The sequence below is a fragment of the Nyctereutes procyonoides genome, unplaced genomic scaffold, assembly GCF_905146905.1.
Source record: "Nyctereutes procyonoides isolate TBG_1078 unplaced genomic scaffold, NYPRO_anot_genome, whole genome shotgun sequence".
Taxonomy (NCBI): domain Eukaryota; kingdom Metazoa; phylum Chordata; class Mammalia; order Carnivora; family Canidae; genus Nyctereutes; species Nyctereutes procyonoides.
Genome location: NW_026575044.1, coordinates 37,893,352 through 37,913,595, shown reverse-complemented (window position 1 = coordinate 37,913,595; position 20,244 = coordinate 37,893,352). Strand labels below are relative to the sequence as shown.

The window sequence follows — 20,244 nt, the reverse complement described above, 5'->3', positions numbered from 1 at the left end:
TTACTTATTTACCACTGACATGGCCACTTTAACTAAACATACTCCAAATGGAGTATTCTAGAAGCAGCAGCAAGGCTGCTGGTTTTCACAGCCTGCCCTGCTCTGGTTGAAATATCACACCAACAGAACTGAGGAGGAGGGGATGGGAGCAACCTTAGGTAATACTGCCATACGCTCACGTTGCTCCTACCCAAAGTTTTGCAGTTTTCATGAACAAATGCTTGCTTCTCAGTTTGTTGTATGCCTTTGGTCAATTTTTAGAGAGCTGAAATAGATATTTTTGACAATCTTTTTCCAGCTTCCCAGTTACTTTTTGGGAGGAGGATTTGTCAACCTCCTCATTTTGTCATGCTGGAAGCCAGTCTCTTAGCCACTCTTTACATTTTACTGTAATTAGACTTTATTAATGCGGTTAAAAAGCAGACCCATGGAGGTGAAAATATGATGGTGAAATGGTTGTTTTCTAAGAAAAATGTTTGTTTTTGTTTTCTGGGGGAAAAACATCAACCAATAAATATAAAGATGATAAAAGGTACGAGCTTAAACAATGATTTCATTAAGCTAAATTAAGAATGCTCATTCTCAGAAGCAGCACATAGGGCCCAGCATCTTGACTTCTTTGCAGACAGGAAAGAAATGAAATGCTCCGCTAGAAGAAAGTTGGTTCCAAAGCGTTTCAGTCACGAATGAGCATCCCACAGCTGCTTTTTCTGCTCCTTATTTTCCCACCTCTCTATCTTATGCCTCAACCATGATCATCAGATATGCAATGGGCATGCTTAGAATAGTCTTGTTTGAAGACTTCACCAAAGTCTTCCTACCTGGCTATTTGTCTGTTTTCCTCTCTCTACCAGCCCTGACAGAGTGAGATCTCTCAGGGAAGTCACTTTGGGCTCTGGACACACTCACAGCCCCAAGGAAGGAAGAGAAGACCTGCCCCACGTATCCAGTAATTCAATCTTTTCTTTTTTTTAAAGGTCTTTTTTTTTTTTTTTTTTAATTTACTCATGAGAGACACACAGAGAGAGGCAGAGACATAGGCAGAGGGAGAAGCAGGCCTCCCTACAGGGAGCCTGATATGGGACTCGATCCCTAATCCCTGGGACTCCGACATCACACCCTGAGCCAAAGGCAGATGCTCAACCGCTGAGCCACCCAGGCATCCCCAGGAATCCAGTCTTGTGGAACCAGAGAAGACTTAGAGATTTCTGCAGGCAAAACCTCTCATGTTCAGATGTGGAAATTAAGGCTCAGGGAAGTTAAAGGGATTATCCCTTCCAGGAGTGTGACAAAGATTTTATCATGCTGCTAAAATAGGCAGAGGACCTCAGAAATTGTCATCGGAATGACTGAAGGATCAGGCTCAGAGCCCTTGCCTGGAAATGATATCATGAAGCTCAAACCTGATGTTACCCATGCTCCAAGAAACACTGGACATAAAGGTTCCTGAGACTGATTTTTCCCACTCCTTCCCTCTTTCTTACCTTAGCAAAGAAAATCCAGGCTGCATACTGCCCTGGGGCCACAAGGTTTTTCAGCTTCACTGTGCTGAGCATGAGAAAGAATCCTAACAATCCACTGGAAGGAGAAAATATTCTTTTGTTAGTGAGGCTTCTCTTCTTTTAGCCAATAGCTAGCTATTTTCTGTTACATTTTACCAGCCAGTTTCTAATTATTAGAGAATCTGTATCTTGTCTTGGTTTTCTAGTCATCTCTGTATAAAAATATCAAATATTTAAAAATCCATGAAGCTCTAATTTCATTTATTTATGAGAGAGAGAGAGAGAGAGAGAGAGAGAGAGAGAGAGAGAGAGAGAGAATGAGAGAGAGAGAGGCAGAGACACAGGAGGAGGGAGAAGCAGGCTCCATGCCGGGAGCCCGATGCGGGACTCGATCCCGGGACTCCAGGATTGTGCCCTGGGCCAAAGGCAGGCGCCAAACCGCTGAGCCACCCAGGGATCCCCGAAGCTCTAATTTCGTAAGGAGCTACGATAAGAGAGTTCCACTGGGTAGGGGGTAGTGGGGGAAGGAGTATAGAAACTTGGGAAGTCTCTGGCTAAATCATGAAAGAAGAAAAGTGTGGAGGACAATACCTCCTGCTCCCTCTCATATTATTTCTGGAGCTTGGTGCTTGCCAAGGTAGAACTTCAACTTTTTTTCAAGCAGAACAAACTGCTAGAAAAAGACTTCCAAAGCAAAACTTACCATATGGGGACAGAGGGTCTGGCCCGACTCCTGGGTTCAAAGTAAAAATCTAAAGCAGAGGGCTGGCTCCACTAGCAGATATCCCCCAAACCAGGCTAAGCTACACAGAAGTTGTACTTTGGGAATGATGCCTAAGCTCATGTGCATGACCTGAGAGACTATGTCCCATGGGAGCTCTAGAGTGTGGAGCAGTGCAAGGCACCGGCATAGAGGTGGATAAGGAAGTAGTGGCCTGTGCTGGAACCATTTTTGAAAGCATCACTGTGTGGTCAAGGACAAAGCGAAGGGCAATTCAACAGAACAGTTACTTTTCCTTGCATTTGGAGGCGGGGCAATTGGGGAAGAGTATAGCTGAGAGACTCCATGATAGAGCTGACTTCCTATAAATAATATGCAAGTGGGGGCTCGTATGTGACTTTTATTAGAAATTGAAAAGCAAGAGATATGACTGCCATTGTACCCCAAACCACCGGTCCTATGAGCTGTACATCATTTGTACCTCCAGGGCCTCAATGGCCGTCCTGCTGTCTCACCTTTATTATAGGCACTGATGTGGGGTTCTAATCTGGATCATGAGCTCTGACAGAGCAGGGCACAACCTTGGGCTACTCTGTGTTTTCCCCAACAGAGCCAAACATGGTGCTTTGGTCACAGTAGATATTACATAAATGTTCAATAGGTTTCCTTAGAAGCACGTTGGATTGAATTAAACACCTGTAAGGCCAAATTTCATAGAAACGTGTGCCTTTGCTTCATTAGATTAGTTCATGGCCATGTTCCTGGGACAGAACCAAAGACGGAGATGAGGGATGAGGGTTCTCTTGTGTATATTTCAGCCTGTTGGACCCTGATAGCCAGCAAAGATTGTTCAGATTTGCATCTGCGGTCATGGGAGGCTGGGCAGCTACGGATAAAGACAGTCATTCACACCCAAAAGGCAAGGAAGTTCAGTGGGTAAGCAGCAGGCTGGAAATTGAGTGACCTAGGCTAGGCTCCATGACCTTGACTAAACCCCCTTTATCTCTTTTTTAATTGCCTTAGGTTCTGTGTTGTTAAAGCAGGAATAAGCACAGTGGTCCAGTGCTCGCTTCAGCAGCACATATACTAAGCACAGTGGTCCTCATCCTATCTTATGGAAATCAGAGACTTTCGGAACAGAAAGCCTCCCTAGCCTCAAATCTTACTGCATTAACAAGGAAACTGAGGCCCAGCCACATTTAGAATCCAGGTTTCCTCGCTCTTTCAAGGGTTTTTCTGCAGTGCTTCAAACTTTACCATGAAGATACATTCTTGACCCAAAGATAGTGCGCGACTGCTGCAGGTGGCTGAGGTCACTGCGAGGTTGGGAGTGGAAGGTAAGGTGGCTGGTACTCCAGGGCTCCTCCTGGTGGCCTCTACCCCTGCTTCCAGGGAGGTAATAACTTTGCAGGTGCCTGTGCTGTCTCCCATACCCCCTCCAAACCACTTCCCCCACTTCCAGCTAGAGAAAGGGCATGATCCATGTCCCCTTTCCCCTCAGCACAGACTTTGCTAGAACAGAGCCACTCCCAGTCTGTGCCCAACATGCTTGGGAAAGCATCCACGACTCCTTCCCATCCCTTGACTGGTATGCTTGTGAATCATTTCTAACTCACGGGCCCCTCTCTTTCTCCCTCCACGCTCAGGTCTTCTACCCCTCGCTGTGGAGGCAGACCTTAAAAGCAATGCGAGGATCCCAGAAGTAAAAGAACCTGGGCTCCCCGTTAATGTGTCTCTGGTCATGGCTCCCACCATCCCCTCAGGCCTCCATGACTCCTTCTGAGTTTCTCCAGGGCCTCTGAAGGTGACAACTCTTAGTCTGAGATATGGTCATGCAGGAGTCATGAGATGTTGTGGGGAAAACTGACACGTTCTTAAAAGAGGTCAAGCTTTGTACTGAAGCGGGGTTGGTGAGGTTAGAACATAGTAGAGGGTCACATCAATTCAAGCAAAGATTTCCAACTCTTTTAAGCATAAAACCCTGATTTTTCATGCTGGGTTGTAAGAAAGTTACAGATTAAAGGGGCAGAAGTGGAGCTAAAATATCACCCCACAAAGCCAGCACCAACGGGCTGTGAACTGTGTTGTTCTGTTTCAAATAATCGAACAACAGCTGCCCTCCCCTCCTCACTGTTGGCTGACACTACCAAAAACCAGACCCATGGGGAAACAAGTCCACCGGCACCAGAGCAGCACCAACACCCATGTCCCCCTGATCCTAGTAACGGGCAGCTGACAAGGCCTGACCAAACTGATAAGGACTCATCTTGAGAAGATGAATTCTGACAGTATTTTCCCGAAACTTAGCTGAGGATGATAAATAAGTCATTCTGAAGCTCAAATGCAAAAGCAAACTGTAGGAGATCCCTGAGTGGCTCAGCAGTTTAGCGCCTGCCTTTGGCCCAGGGCCTGATCCTGGGGTCCCGGGATCCAGTCCCACATCGGGCTCCCTGCATGGAGCCTGCTTCTCCCTCTGCCCGTGTCTCTGCCTCTGTGTGTGTGTGTGTGTGTGTGTGTTTCTCATGAATAAATAAATAAAATCTTAAAAAAAAAAAAAAAGGAATGGCTCATAGAGAGAAACACAGTGCAGGGTTCTTGGCTCTTCTCCAAGTTTGAAAAGCACTGCCTTCATCAAGGAACTTCCGCAGGACACAGGTCCCCAAGGCTGCAGGCCGGCCCTGAGCCCTTAAGGATGCTCATGACAACCTGCTGATGGCTGAGGAAGCTGCCTCCAGACCTGCCTCACGACCACTCTCCTATGCCTCTCATTTGGATAACTGGTAGTGACCCTGGACTTGATGAAGACAGTGTAGCACAGACACACAGAAATTACTAGAGCCAGAGGCTTTGGGTGTTAAGCTTACCTGGCACAGCAGCTGCCATGGAATCTGTAGAAATACAGGAATGGAAAGTCCAGGACACTGAAGAGATCACCTGAGGGGCACAGCAAGAGTGAGACAATGACCACACGTGCCCCCATCCCCAGCTGTCCCAGAAAACACAGGCAAGGGTCTTTAGCACAGCAGCCGTCTGAGCACTGAGCTGCCCAGCACCCAGCACTGAACTCACTCTGGCATTCCAAGGGTTTCTGTGTGTTAGTGGCACTGACTTAAAATAATAGTGTAATGATCATAATGCCCATTCAGCAAGAGTCTGTCCCATGCAGGGCCCTTTGCTAAAACCTCTACATACAGCATAGCATCTCTTTCAGTCCTTGTAATAACTATAACTCTGTGTGTGGTGTTTTAATATCCTCATTTAACTGGTGCTCTGAGAAGTTAAAGGATTTGTCTAGGATTGCGCAACTCTTGAACAGTGAAGCCAGAAGGTACACCCCGCTCACTCCAAACTCTACAATCTTTCTTTCTTTTACTTTAAAAAAATATATTTTATTTATTTATTCACGAGAGACATAGAGAGAGGCAGAGACACAGGCAGAGGGAGAAGCAGGCTCCTTGTGGAGATCCTGATGTGGGACTCGAACCTAGGACCCCAGGATCATGACCTGAGCCAAAGGCAGATGCCCAACCACTGAGCCACCTAGGCACCCCTTACAATCTTTCCTCCTCATCAGGCAGCCATCCCTGCACAAGGTGGAGTATAAAAGTCGTTCTATTCTTTTCTGCCTTATGTCTAAAAAAAGACTGTGAATGCATGCCTCTGACATCTTTTTTTCATTTTGTGTTTAATTACTGCACAAATGGCACAGAGGCCAGACCGACTGTGCTTACTCATTTGGGTTTAAGGTCTAAAGGGTACATTTATTTCTAGTGAAGTAAGTTCATTCTTTTAGTTCCACTTGGTGCAAGAGGAAATAATCACACATATTGGCTGCTTCCCCCTCTGGAATTTGAACTTGGTCACAAACAAGAAGTCAGGAGATTAAATAAGCAGAAAGCCTTCCAAAAATGTCCAGAGAAAAGGAATTAAGCATTTCTACAGCAGATTGCCTAATCCTCCCAAATCTGGAGTTTCTGAGACTCTGGAGGAGCCAGACCTTCCAGACCCCCAGGCCTCAGTCTCTCAGATCTGGATGGACCAGGGCAAGAAAGGCTGAGCTTCCTAAGGACTCCAGTATGTTAGGTGTGCAGTGCAACATACAGGCAGCAGTTCCTACATCACTGCACTTATTAATCAAGAGTTTCAGAAGGAGACAGACTGGGCTGCTATCCTTCCTCAGAGACCTAACCGATTTCAAATAATTCAACCACCTCATGGGAAGGAAAGTCCTGAATTCCACTTCCCTAGAGGTTTTGTTTTTGCTTTTTAAAAATCACAACTATTGTTTTGTTTTCTTTCATTTGTGCATACATGTGTGTGCTTAACTACAAAGGGGAGGGTCTCTTGGGATCCGGTTTTCAGGCAGCCCAACGAGCGGTTCAGAGTTCTCGCTTTCTTCCTGCCACGACTCCACCGGAACGCTTCCACCGTCCACACAGACCCACACTGGTGGAGAGGCTTTGCAAATGACACCATCGGGCTCAAGTGTCTAGTGCATGAACAGCACAATTTCTGCGGAGGTCCCTTCCTGCATACAAGCAACACTGAGGTGACCCTGGGCACCCCGGCCCCAGAGGGCGGCCAGAGCCCCCCCGACCTGTGCAGGTGGGCAAAGCGACAGTCCATGGGGTTTGCTCTGTCTCTCTGCCAGCTGTGGTCCTGGGCCCTGTTCCAACTTCCCTGAAGGTGTGAAGGAAACTGCAGTGCAGTCAGTGTGATGACGAGGAAGGGCAGAGAAGAGATAAGCCAGGGGTAGGACCTTGAGATTCCTGGGGCGTTGCCTTCGCGCCCCCCCCCCCCCCCCCCCGCCCAGGCTCTCACCAGCAGGGGGTTCCTGGGGCATGGGCAGCCTTCCCAGCCCAGTGTGGGCTGCAGAGGGGCTCTGACGGGCAGTGCAATGGTCAGAGGTGGGCTGGGAGAGAGGAAGACAAAGGAATGAAACCATGGTCCTAGGGAATTTACCAGTTATGTGATAACCTTCACCCAAATCCTAAAAAACTCATCCTATAAATTACTGAGAGAGAGAAAGAGAAGAGCTCACTCTTATCTTTGAGCCATTTCTAAGACCTCTACACGTCTCTCACACAGTACTTAGTGGACCCATGCCTGTCTCTGCTTTTGAAACCAGCCAGTCCCTGAGAGGAGGGACTGTCCTTTCCTCACCTCCTATCCACTGCATTAGGATCATCAGTAGTGCATTAGGCTAAGCACTACTGAACCCAGAGTACCTGAAACACCTAACTTCTCTTGCTTCCCCTGCAGAGAATGGGGAAGCAAGCTGGCTACGCTGGTCCTTAATTTCAAATCTGTCTCAAATGCTTCCACCACCCCTCCCCAATGCCTTCAGCCTGGCTTCTCTTCCACCAGCAAGGAGGGTGCAAGCCAGCCCCCACACAGCACAGGCTACTGACCATGCTCGAAGATGGGACAGCGAATGGCTGGCCAGCCCAAACTCGTGAGAACTAAATCTAGGAACCTAAAAACCTGGTAGAGATGCTCCAAAGACAAGGCTCCTGCACCAGGTATTGTGGAATGCACAATTTAAGCACAAATTATGTAACTGAACAGTTGTAAACACGTTTTGAGGCAACAACGTGCAGCCTTCTGCACTACAGCCCTGGTTAGGCCTTCCCTTTTTCTGAAGTTTTTATTTCAATTCCAGTTAGTGAATATACAGTGTAATCTTAGTTTCAGGTGGACAATATAGTGATTCAACACTTGCAGACATCACCAGTGCCCATCACAGCAGGACCCTACCCTTCCTGAGCCACAGTAAAATTCTGCTGACTTTCTGAGCGAGAGAGGGAATCTGATCTATCTGAAGATCAGAGCATGAAATCACCACAGTGAAAAGTGCAGCCCAATCTTACTACATTCAAGACTGCTTGATATCTGAACATCACATCCTCTCACCACATTTTAGCCCTCAGAACCGGCACGAAAATGGAAGGTTGGTTCCAAGACCAAGCAGTACTTGCTTTAAATCACATATGAACAAAAGGCACAACCAGGTAACAAGGTCATTTCTGGGTCCGGTTCCTGTGGGTCTCTCTCTTCTCTGGGTCCTAGAAATTCTCCCTCTTGAACACACAACAGAGGGACCTGGTACAAACAGGAAATGCAAACTTTCAAACAGAGGAAGAATTTCTCTTCTTTACTACTGCTTAAAATGGTCCAAGGGGAAGCAAGGTTCCAAAACTCTTGAAGCCTCTGTGTGAATCATGAGGTTGAAAGATAAAGATGGCAAGGTAGATTGCACCTACCAAGAAGCAAATGCAGTGCCCCGAGGTGGAAAGTGGCAGGGTCTGCACTCAGGATAAAGAGAACTATCCATCTGATCCCTACCACCATCTCCAATGCACTCTAAAGGTTATAACCCAAAGGGTCATCATCTGCTCCTACAGAAACACTTTCTGGTCACTCAGGAATGAGTGAAAAGGACAGCTCGAGCACTAACAAGAAACCATGCAGACTAGCTAAAACAAGACTGACAACACCAAATGTTAGTGAAGCTGTGGAGCAACTGAACTCTCAGACATTGCTGAGTAGGGGTATAAAATGGTATAAACACTTCAGAAAACTGGTACTTTCTTAAAACTTAAATGTGCATCTGCTCTAAGACACAGAAATTCTAGTCCTAGGTATTTATTCAAGAGACATGAAAATATAAGTCCAAAAAAAGTTTTGTATAAGAATGTTCATGGCGGGACAGGGGTTGGGGGTGCGGGGGTGGGGCACATGACTGGCTCAGTCAGTAGAGCATGTGACTCTTGATCTTTGGGTTGTAGGTTCAAGCCCCATATTGGGTATAGAGATAACTTAAAAATAAAAATCTTTATTTTTAATTTTTATTATTTTAAAATTTTATTTAAACTCAATTAATTAACATATAACAGACTATTGGTTTCAGAGGTAGAGGTCAGTGATTCACCAGTACTCATTACATCACATGCCCTCATTAATGTTCATCACCCAATTACCCTGTCCCCCTACTACCTCCTCATCCAGCCATCCTCAGTTTGTTTCCTATGATTAAGAGTCTCTTATGGTTTGTCTCCCTGATTTTGTCTTATTTTATTCTTTTCTCTCTTCTTCTATGATCCTCTGTTTTGTTTCTTAAATTCCACATATGAGTGAGATCATATAATAATTCTTTCTCTGATTGACTTATTTTGCTTAGCATAATACCCTCTAGTTCCATCCATGCAAATGACAAGATTTCATTTTTTTTTTGGATGGCTGAGTACTATTCCACTGTGTGTGTGCGTATGTATATACATATATATTATATATATTTATATACATATAAAATATATATGTATCTCACATCTTTATCCATTCATCTGCCAATGGACATCTGGACTTTCCATAGTTTGGCTATTGTGGACATTGCTGCTATAAAAAAATAAAATCTTTAAAAAGAAATAAAAAAAAAAGAAATTTAAAAATAGAGAACGTTCATGGAAGTTTTATTCATAACAGCCAAACACTGGAAACAGTGCCAGTGAGCATCAGCAAGTAAATGGATAAACAAAAGGTGGTATGTTCATACAATAGCACCCTACTTAGTAATAAAAGGGAATCAACTAATGATACATACAACAACCTGGATGAATCTCTGAACACTATATTGAATGAAGAGCCAGATACAAAGGAGTATTTCCTGCCTGTTTCCAGCTATACAAGGCTCTAGAATAAACAGAACTTATCTATGGTAACAGAAATCAGATCCATGGTGGGTTTGGTGGTGGGTGAGAAGGGAGTAATGAGGAAGGGGCATGAGGAAACTAGTGACAGAAATGGTCTCTCAATGGGAGTGTAAGCTACGTTATACCTTTGTCAAAATTGATCAACCTGTATACATAAGACAGGTGCATTTCATATATGTAAATTATACCTCAAAAAATTATTTTGAGAGAGAGTGCGTGCAAGCACGGAGTGTGGAGGGGCAGAGTAAGAGAGAGAGAAAATCTTTTTTAATTTTTTTTATTGGAGATCAATTTGCCAACATTTAGCGTAACATCCAGTGCTCATCCCACCAAGTGCCCCCCTCAGTGCCCATCACCTAGTCACCCCAACCCCCTGCCCACCTCCCCTTTCACTATCCCTTGTTAATTTCCCAGAGTTAGGTGTCTCTCATGTTTTGTCACCCTCACTGATATTTTCACTCATTTTTGGGAGAGAGAAAATCTTAAGCTGGCTCCATGCTCAGTGTGCAGCCCAACACAGGGGCTTGATCTCATGACCCTGAGACCACAACCTGAGCCAAAATCAAGATTTGGATGCTTAACCAACTGAGCCACCCAGGCACCCCTATACCTCAACTTTTTAATGTTTTAAAAGTCCTACTAAATAATTAAGATATGGGTGAAAAAAAAAAGAAGAGGTGAAAAGAAACAAAAAGGAATAAAGCCCTGCTTTATGTCAGCAATTGTGGGGCTGGCTCAGTGGGTAGAACATGTGACCCTTGATCTCAGGGTTGTGAGTTCAAGCCCACATTGGGTGTAGAGATGACTTAAATAAATAAAACTTTAAAAAATTAAGAAATAAAGTGCCAGAAACTGTTAACAGAACCTTCATAAAACCACTGCACCCCTGGGCCTTGAGGATTTACTGTGTCTTACCTAGTACAGGTGTGGGGAATCAGGAATATAATCTCCTTGATACAAGGCCCTGCTGTGGACATTCTAGATGGAAAGTGTAATAAGCAAGTTGGGAAGAATAAAGGATTGTTCTAACTTAAAAACAGGCTAGACTACCCATGGGTTGAATGAGAAAGCTAACAAATTGGAAAGAATTGGGGCTGCCCCATGACAGCAGTCCTTGAATATTTCTGGAGGAGAGAGTTTTCCTCAGGTGTTTTATTTGCTGAAACTTTGTAATCAATTGTATACTGCTAAGAGAAAACATCTCCAGGATCCATCAAAGAGTTGAGCCAAGTCATCAACTGATTTGGCTTTATAAAGCTGAGAAAAATTGATCCCTCAGTACTCTTCTAAATTCTGAGCTTTCATCATTTTTCATACCAAATTTCTACCTTAATATCTATCTACCTTAGTGATCTATTCTACCCCAAAAATATAACCATTTTACCGTATTCAGGTGCTTTTTGAAGCAAAGAGCCACTGCTTACAGTTGTTCAGGTTGTGTACTGCACAACTTCTCACAATCCTGAGATCATGATCTGAGCTAGAATCAAGAGTTGGATGCCTAACTGACTGAGCCCCCCAGGTGGCTCATATCCCCTATACATTTTTAAAAATTCAGTGGTTTTTAGCATATTAACAGAGTTACACAACCATCTCCACTATGGAATTCCAGAACATTTCATCACCTCAAAAAGAACCTGAGGCCTATCTTAAATTACTCTTCTGCCTAGACCATTCTACAACTATAGGCTGTTGACTACTTGGTGTTTCCAGAGAGTAAGTTCCCAAGCTATTCTTGCATTAGCCTAAAAGTTTAGCAATAACTCAAGGTGAAATGTGGGAATGTTGGTCAAACTGTATAAACTATTACCAGCATCACGGTGCTTAGAAACTGGTAGGCAAATGCTCCTCAAACTAAGAGAAGCTCCAGGGACCCCTGGGTGGCTCAGTTAGTTAAGCATCTGATTCTTGATTTCGGCTCAGGTCATGATTTCAGGGTTGTGAAATTGAGCCCCACATCAGGCTCCAAGCTGAGCGTAGAACCTGCTTAAGATTCTCTCTCTCTTCTCCCTCTGTCCCTCTCCAGCCCCCTTGCATGCACATGCACACACTTTCTCTCTCAAAACCAAACCAAACCAAAAGCCAAGAGAAGCTCCAAAAGGAAATTTAGTAACATTGTATAAAAGTATTCATTCACTCCAGAAACTTTATAATAAACTGCAGGATCACTGAAAAAGAAGCCTTTGAAAAGAAGGATTTACTGTGTCTTACCTAGTACAGGTGTGGGGAATGACCTGGGAGAAGGGTCAGGACCTAAACTTTGGTCTCTCTCTACTACTCACCTCCCCTGCACCATCTTGGCCACGTCCCTTAACTGTTCTGGGCTTCAATTTCCTCAATTGTAAAATGTAGCAGCACCTTGGATAATCACTAAGGCTCCTTCTAGTTCTGAGAATCATGAGGAATGAACGAACAAACATCACCTCTTAGTTGAAAGGCAGAGTGATTTCTTTAAGGGAGAATCATTCACCAAAATCTACCACTTGTCACTCAGGGAGCAAACGAGCATGGAGAAGCAGAGAATTTTCCAAAGGCTTTGACCAAGACACATTTCAAAGGGGGAGGGTGCTTAAGGGGCTTGCGAATGTCTCTTGGGTGGCAACCTCCTGGCAGCATGAAAGAATGACAAGAGGCATACTTAGAGGCAGACAAGCACCAGCTCGGGTGAGCAAAAACAGGTAGGGTTCACACCATGGGTTTCATACAATTTTTATTTTACAAAGGATAGGCTTTCAACACATGAGAATGCAGAGGGCGCTCAGCACCAAGCCTCATAGTCCAGACATAACACCAGGCTGTGGGCATGGGCAGAAAACAGCACATGTGCCTAGTGAGGGCCAGTGTAGAATAACGCTTGGAAAAAAGAATAATTCAAATTATCCTCATGAGACATGGGTTCAGATGGGTCATATACAATCCATAAACAATGAATCACTATCAACAGTTCCCTCAGGAGACTAGCTCAAACAGTCTGAAGTAGCTAAAGGCACCAACAGAGAGCAATCATTGTTCAGGGCACAACAGGAGCTAGAAAGGGCTTTGCAAAGAGCCCAGTTCACCTTTCTCATTTCACCTGAGACTCTGAGGGCTCGGGAAAGGCCTTCTGCCCCGCAAATGGCCAAGAGACATGAGTTGAAGGAGCATGACCAATAAAATGTGTATTTCCAGCCATACCACACGCAGATACGATGTTGTTATCTTTGGCATCAACTTCAAAACCTTTCAGAGTAAGAAAAAAAAACTCACAATGGAACACAGTATTGTGGACAATTCTTGAATCTGAAAAACAACTCTAGAGTCACCAAGGCAGCCAACAGGGCAAAGGGAAGCTTTTATAAAGATTTTTATTTATTTATTTCTTCATGAAAGACACAGAGAGAGAGGTGCAGAGACTCTGCAGAAAGAGGGGCAGAGAGAGATGTTGCAGGGGGAGAAGCAGGCTCCATGCAGGGAGCCCGAGGCGGGACTCGATCCCAGGATCCCAGGATCAGGCCCTGGGCTAAAGGCAGATGCTTAACCACTGAGCCACCTAGCCATCCCCAAAGGGAAGCTTTAAGCCCGACTTCCTTAATCTGCAATTATGAATAGTGTATGATCACACATGATAAAAATGTATGAAAGAATGTCAGTTGGAAGTAGGGTGAATCGGAACTTTCTCACCAAATCCTTTCACACTAGGATTGAAGAGCAATTCTAGATGTTTGAAGGAGCTTGAGAAGAAGAGAAGAGTACTCTACTCGTTCGTCGGGCAGATAACAAACCCGTCTGGACAGCTGAGACCGCACCCGATGAAAACACAGACGACAAAATTCAAGAAGGGGTGAGAATAAATTCGCGGGCAGTAAACCCACAAGGGGTCACTGCCCATCTCAAGTACGTGGGCGATGCCTAACCCCTGTGCTCCCGTCCTGGAAGGCAAGCCGTGTTCTCTTATAGAACGTTCTGCACAAATACAACTGGGCCAGAGCACTGGGTGGAATGGGCAGCATCAAACAAACGGGCTTACCTGTGGGATGGGATGCGACTGCCAGGAGCACCACGCTGAAAACGAAACAGCAGAGCAGTGAGGAAGTCCTCCCCAGCACCGAGAAAACAGCAATGTACATTGCCACTAGTTCTGCTCCGAAACGGGGAGATCTGCCTAAAAGCAGACTATTAGCACCGAATGGTCTCACTCATCAGCGAGAGGGTGAGATCTCCTGAGAGGCCTCAGGTTTTGGCACCACAGGAGGGTTGGTGGACTGTACTCCAGGACGGACCAAGGACCCACACCTCGTTCCGAGGCCAGCTGTATGGCCGATTATTACCACACTCACTTCATCTGCCAAGAGTATCTGTAAGCTAAACAAAGCGAACTCTGAATTACACATAGGCTGCAACTGAAAAACAAGCTGTCAAGCATGAGCTAAATCTACCATTGCCATAAAATTAATTCTCTCGGAGGTTAAGTTAAATTTTCAAGAAGACAGCCCACAAAATGATCCATTCCATCAACCATGTGCCTGGAAATTACCCGGACTGATTTGCAATAGAAGCTGAAAAGGATGAAGAGGAGGAGGAGTGTTCTGATGCTGGCCATATTGGTCCTTGGTATTGTCCCATCTTCCTCTCTGGAAGCTTCTCCCGTCTCCTAGTACCTGCCTACCACGCCTTCATGCTGCCCCGGGCCCACCTTCTACACCTCTTCCATTGCAACTCCATGCCACCCCAGCAGCTACCTGGTTAGAGGTTAGGAATACAACTTTTTGTCCCATACGATAGGAGGGGATTTTTTTTATTTTTAATGCTAGACAGACTACTCTAGTTCTTAATACTGGCTATGCATCAGAATAGCTAACACCCTGGTTAGAATCTCTAAGGGCAAGATCCAGGCATCAGTTGTTTTCATTTGTTACAGCCCCCGGGTGCACTAAAAGGCACTGGGGTGGAGAATCAGCAAAGTCCCTAGTTGGTGACATTAGAGGCAGTGTAGAGGACAGTTTGAACAAGGAAGCCACTGTGAGCTTGACAGCTCTGCCCCCTCCCTGCCCCTGGGTTAACTCTTTGCACCACTTCTGTATTTCTCCATCTCTTTCTCTGCTCTGCCTCTGTAGTACTGGATGTCTGATGGCTCCAAGAAGTGGCATCATGCAAAGGGGCAGAAGGGGAGGAGGGTTAGGAGAGAGGCAATAAAGAAGAGCCACACGTTGGGTCATTCAGCAGTTGTAGGTTTATAAGACAGGCCTGACATGTAGTTACAAAAAATACGCACACTACAAGCAAGACTGGAGACTTTCTGTCCTTTGCTTGCCATCTATTCTTTCTTTGGCAAACACAGACTCTGTATATACTCCATTATTTTATCTCATTGAGTCCCCTTTTGGTTATAACTTCAGCAGCAGAAGTTATGACTCCTATGGCAGGATAGAAGAGGCCCCTCTCCATCCCAATATATCTCCGAGGGCTTCCCATGGTACCCCAAATCCCATCACTGGCATCATCCCAAAGGATGTCCCTAAAATAAAATATTAAGGTATAAAATAAGGAGAAATAATTAAATGAGTTCTCTAATCTCTGTTTGAGTTTTGCCAATCTAGTGGCATGCCACTCCTAATTCCTACGCTGTGACCGCCTAGGGGGCAAGAGTCACCTTTTATTCCTTCTGAATTCCAGGTGCCCAGTAGGGCCAGACATACAGCAGGCACTGCGTAGGTTTTTGGAATTGTAATTAATCGCCTCTATGATTATTTGTGGTGGGCATATGTTTGAAGAGAAGTGTAACTTGAAGCCCCCTACATTTCTAAGACTCTATGTGACATGTAAACTCTAAAGAAGAAATCATATAAAAGGCATATCATGACACATGAACAGCAGACTTTTAAAATCACGACATGAACAGCAGACTTTTAAAATGTATTCAATAGCTGCTTATTGAATGCCTGGTCAGTGCCCGGTACGGTTCTAATTTGGGAATATGGCAATGAACAAAACAGAAAGCCTTCCTCTATTTCCTATATTTCCTTTATAGGAAATATAATGGGAAAATAGGAGAAAAATATGTTCTCCACAGGCTGAAGTCCAATCAAAGTCATACCCCCCACAGAACTCCTGTCTATTTCCCTTTGACACACACACAATTTCACCTGCAAAATGAGAAAGTGGAGTAGTAGCAGGGAACATATGATAATTTTTTTTTTTAATTTTTAATTAATATTTAATAATGTCTGCTTATGTTAAAAGGAAATGGCGTTAGGCATACATCCCATAATCATCCCTTATAAATGTCTTATATTTCTTAAAATGCTGGTGAAGCCCATATTATTTTCAGCCCCAGATACAACCTCCTCCTTTGTTCCTTCCTTCAGCCTTTCTCATCTGCCTTGGGCCTTAGACCGCTGTTTATATGAGAAACAGGGAAGGTCAGCGTCAGGGAGCAAATACACCCTCAAGAAAATAGTTGTATGTGCCAAAGTAGAGAACCACTCAACCACTGGCTTCTCTCAAAAAAAAATGGAGACCAAACTAGTTCTTGGCCCCGGCAGGCAGAGCTCCCGGCTGGCAGCAACCAGCACATCTGCTGCATGGATCTGAGGAACCCCTCAGTGTCCATGGCCAGGGGAAATTGAACGGCGGCCCTCATTCTGATTCACACGTCTTCATCACAGGTACTGAAAGAAGACTAGGAAACAGAATTGTGGCTTTAGCCAGGTGTGTGGCAGGCCCAGCCAGGAAGCATTGAGCACCAGGCTCAAGGGCAGTGGGTGTCCTCACTTGGGGGTGGTAGGGAATCGGGCTGGCAGGAGAATGAGTCAGGGGTCACAGAGGCTCACTTTTCCATCCTCTTATTCCTTTGCCACTAGAGTGGACTCTAAGTTCTATGGAGAAGAAGAACTGCCCAAAGTGTTCTGATGTTATGGGAACATGTTAAACATTAAGGGCCTTCTGCATTTTCAGAAGTGCCTCTTAAAAGGCAGCTGGTGTGTCTGGCCAGAGTAGAACTAATGATTGTTTTCAGCAGAGTACAAAAGAGGCCCACAGCCATGCTTGTGGTGGATCCTTTCAAAAAGGCATTTTAATAAACTACAATATTTATGAGCTTTATCTGCAGATGAAGAATACGGCTCATGTTGAACGTTTTAAGATGAATTTCCTGCAAAAATCAGCGTGACCAAATGCTGAGCAGCACATCCCCAGCCTGGGTCGTCTTTGCAAGCAGTCGTGCATTAGGGCAAGCTGGGGCTCCCAGCAGCAGATCCCACCCTTCTTCCTCTGCAGCTATTCTATTTAGTAGACAGAGCTCTATCCTCTGTTTGGCTTGGGGCAAGGGTACAAACAGCAGTTCATATACCACATTTAAATGTTATAAATCAAACTTCGAACTTCATCCTACCTTAATAACTATACCTTCAAAAACAACCTGGAAGTCTAGATTAAGATTTAGAATTCTTGGAGTCACTGGAGGTTCATGTCAGAACATGGTGGCATGGACAGATTCAACTCCTGGCTCCCAATGAGCCCCCTTCTCTCTCCACTCCAGGCTCCATCCTGAGGCCTCATACACCTGTGTGTGGGCACATTGGCCTGCAAGTCCACCCTCCATGCACACCTCCTCCCCTACTAACAGCCTGTCTTTGGACACTGCTTGGGTCTAGGAATGAGTTGGAAAGATAGGAAACCTTGGAATCAAGCTCAGGACCTCCTGAGCAGAGAATTCTAGGTTCCAGCTTAGAAGAGAGACTGTGGGCCCTGGGAAGAAATGTCCTCTTAGCCTTATAGACTCCATACTTCATGGAGAGAGGTATGATGTTCTGAAATGGGGAGTCAGAAAGAGGTCCCTTTTGCCTGGTCTATGTACCGAACTGCTATTTGGTTTTCTCAACTTCTAGTCATCTTACAAATTATTTAGCTTGCGTTTCTGGTAGGCGTACTGGCTCAGCACCCCCTAATCAAAATATTATTGGGAAATAAAAATCCATTAGCTCTAGAAAGATATGAGTTGTTCTTTGAAAATGTAAATTATATTTTACCTGAACATATAGTTTAAGTACTGCTGCTCAATGTCGCTAAGGAATGAGAAAAAAAGAAAAAGATAAAACATGTAAAATAATAGAAATGTTTCACATACACAAAAGGGACATTATATTCTACTAATAAATTATATCTATGGCTGAGTTTCTACATTTAAAAATGGTATGAAGGGTATTTTATATTCGAAACTTGTTCCTGGTTCATTTTTAAAAAACATTTCCTAGTTTAGTAGTAGCACACATTTTCACCGGTGGCAGATTAGCTCCTACATCTGCCACTGGGAGAGGAGTGTCAACTCTTTCAGGCCATTGGACCAACTTCTAGGGCCACCATATTTGACAAATAAAAATACAGGACACCCAAATAAATCTGAATCTCAAATAAAGACTTATGTTTAAGTATATTCCAAATATCACATGGGCCATAGTCACACTAAAAAAAGGATTCACTACTTATCTGAAATTCAAATTTAACTGGGCATCCTGTATTTTATCTGGCAACTCCACTGGCTTCTTGCTGCAGAAACACTTCATTAAAGGAACAAGAGGTGTTTTACGGACCTGAAGTCACAGCCTCCAAGTGTATAACCTTCTCCCAGGGGTCCTTCTGGTGGGCCTCAAACCCCAGAAGCCAGCAAACCAGTCCAGAGGACCACTCTCTCTTTCATTTACATTTGCTAAGGTTGGTCCGTTGACTGCCCACAACAGAGGCCTCAATTTACCCCAGCACAGAGCTCATGACGGGAAATTCTGGATCTAAACAAAGTCAAGTTAGGAAGGGGCTAGGGAAACAAGAAAAATGAGGTGGCCTCTGAACGGAAGAAACCGGGGCCCCCCAAGCAGTGGGTCACACAATTTTTATAAAACTGTTGTGTAAAAATTTGCCCATGAAGTAAGAGGGCAGAGGGCCCCCCTGTTCTTTGCACATTGCTGATGACCAGTAGGATCAGGTGCTAGAGGATCCTGCCTGGAATGACCCAACAGCAGGAGAAAAGGTTTCAGGGGCCCCTGGCTGCTGCCCTCACCACAACCCACACATGCACAGTCTCTGGCTGAACAGAACAAGCTCAAGACACCTTGGGTCTCATCCCTTTGTTTTAACCAAACAACAACCCAGCACACTTGAGAAGTTTACCTTAAGGCGTTGGGTTTCCGGGACTTCTGCACTATCTTATAAACCCCTGAAAATGAAACAGTGGGTGTTACTGGCACAGGACATCCTGCGTAAGGGGTTGCCCGCACCTGCTGGGAAGCACAAAATCCACATGGAGGAAGGCAGTTCTTCCCACACAGGTCGCCCACGGCTGACAGGGGGCGCAACAACACTCTGGAGGATGTCCAGGATGCTAACGCAGTCATCCCCGGTGATAACCACTCGGTACAGAGAATGCTGCTGGGCTGGGAGGGCTCATGATCAGCAGAAGGATACAATTCACAGGAAGCTTTCAACCTCCTCTGCAGGATGCACAGGAGAAAGGAACACGGCTGCTCCATTTCTGAACGCTGTGTAACACAATCAGGGCCCTGCTTTCCCCCTAAGACTACAGGCAGGAAACACCAAACGTATGATGTGAAATAAAGTCAAATGGCCCTTTTATTTCACTCGCTCACATTTCTTTGCATATACTGCTGAAAGACAATGTTTCCAACACAAACTTCTGGATCTCTTCTCAGCATTTTGAGAGAAGACCAACCAGCACTTCTCCACGCTTCTGCCTTGAGCCAGCAGGGCCAGAGCCCTGGTGAGTGAGTTAGTATTTGTGGAGAAAAAGAGGAGACTATGTCAGAAATGGAAACATTTCAGGAGAACCAGATCAGAAAATCCCCATTTAATTTCAACCTTGACACCTTATCTGTAATCTTCCTATTGCTCAGGGTTACTGAAAAGTGGATATATAAGAAGGTCTAAGTAATAAGCCTCAATTCTTTAAGTAAGCATTCTTTTAAAACTTACCTACACAGAATAAGTGAATTACAGCCCAGAAATATCCATTGGGATCAAACTGTAACACAGGATTTAAAAAAATAATAAAACAGCTATAAGAAGAGGCAAATGGAATCTAGTGTGACAACCAGAAACCTTAACTGTCAATGCATAGTACCAACCAAGGGTGCCACAACAGGACTCTGGGGCCTTGGCCAGTTCATCTTCAATTCTCACCCTGATGCCTATGACATCTTCCTAACAGGGCTCTCTGCCTCCAGCACCCCTTTTTCCCATTCTCCACACCACATCTCTAAAACGCTGATCCCATGGTGTCACCTACTGCTTAAAATCACTCAATAGTCCCCCAGTGACTTCAGGA

At 44.8% G+C, this 20,244-nt stretch overlaps 1 protein-coding gene across 4 annotated transcripts in view; it reads right to left on the bottom strand.

The window, feature by feature from the left end:
* TMEM241 (transmembrane protein 241) overlaps nt 1-20,244 on the bottom strand; it is a 113,352-nt gene that overhangs the window by 41,754 nt on the left and 51,354 nt on the right. For 3 of the 4 annotated variants that reach the window (XR_008664248.1, XM_055324171.1, XM_055324172.1), the window contains exons 8-12: nt 19,074-19,183; nt 17,939-17,974; nt 13,939-13,973; nt 5,088-5,157; nt 1,485-1,578 (exon numbers count right to left, since the gene is read on the bottom strand). Coding sequence is in view for 3 of the 4 variants with exons in the window: in XM_055324171.1 (XP_055180146.1) it covers nt 1,485-1,578; nt 5,088-5,157; nt 13,939-13,973; nt 17,939-17,974; nt 19,074-19,183 (345 nt within the window). In the remaining variant the exon portion in view is untranslated. Of the gene's footprint in view, nt 1-1,484; nt 1,579-5,087; nt 5,158-13,938; nt 13,974-17,938; nt 17,975-19,073; nt 19,184-19,892; nt 19,942-20,244 lie in introns of all 4 variants that reach the window. The other variant, XM_055324174.1, reaches the window with a different exon arrangement.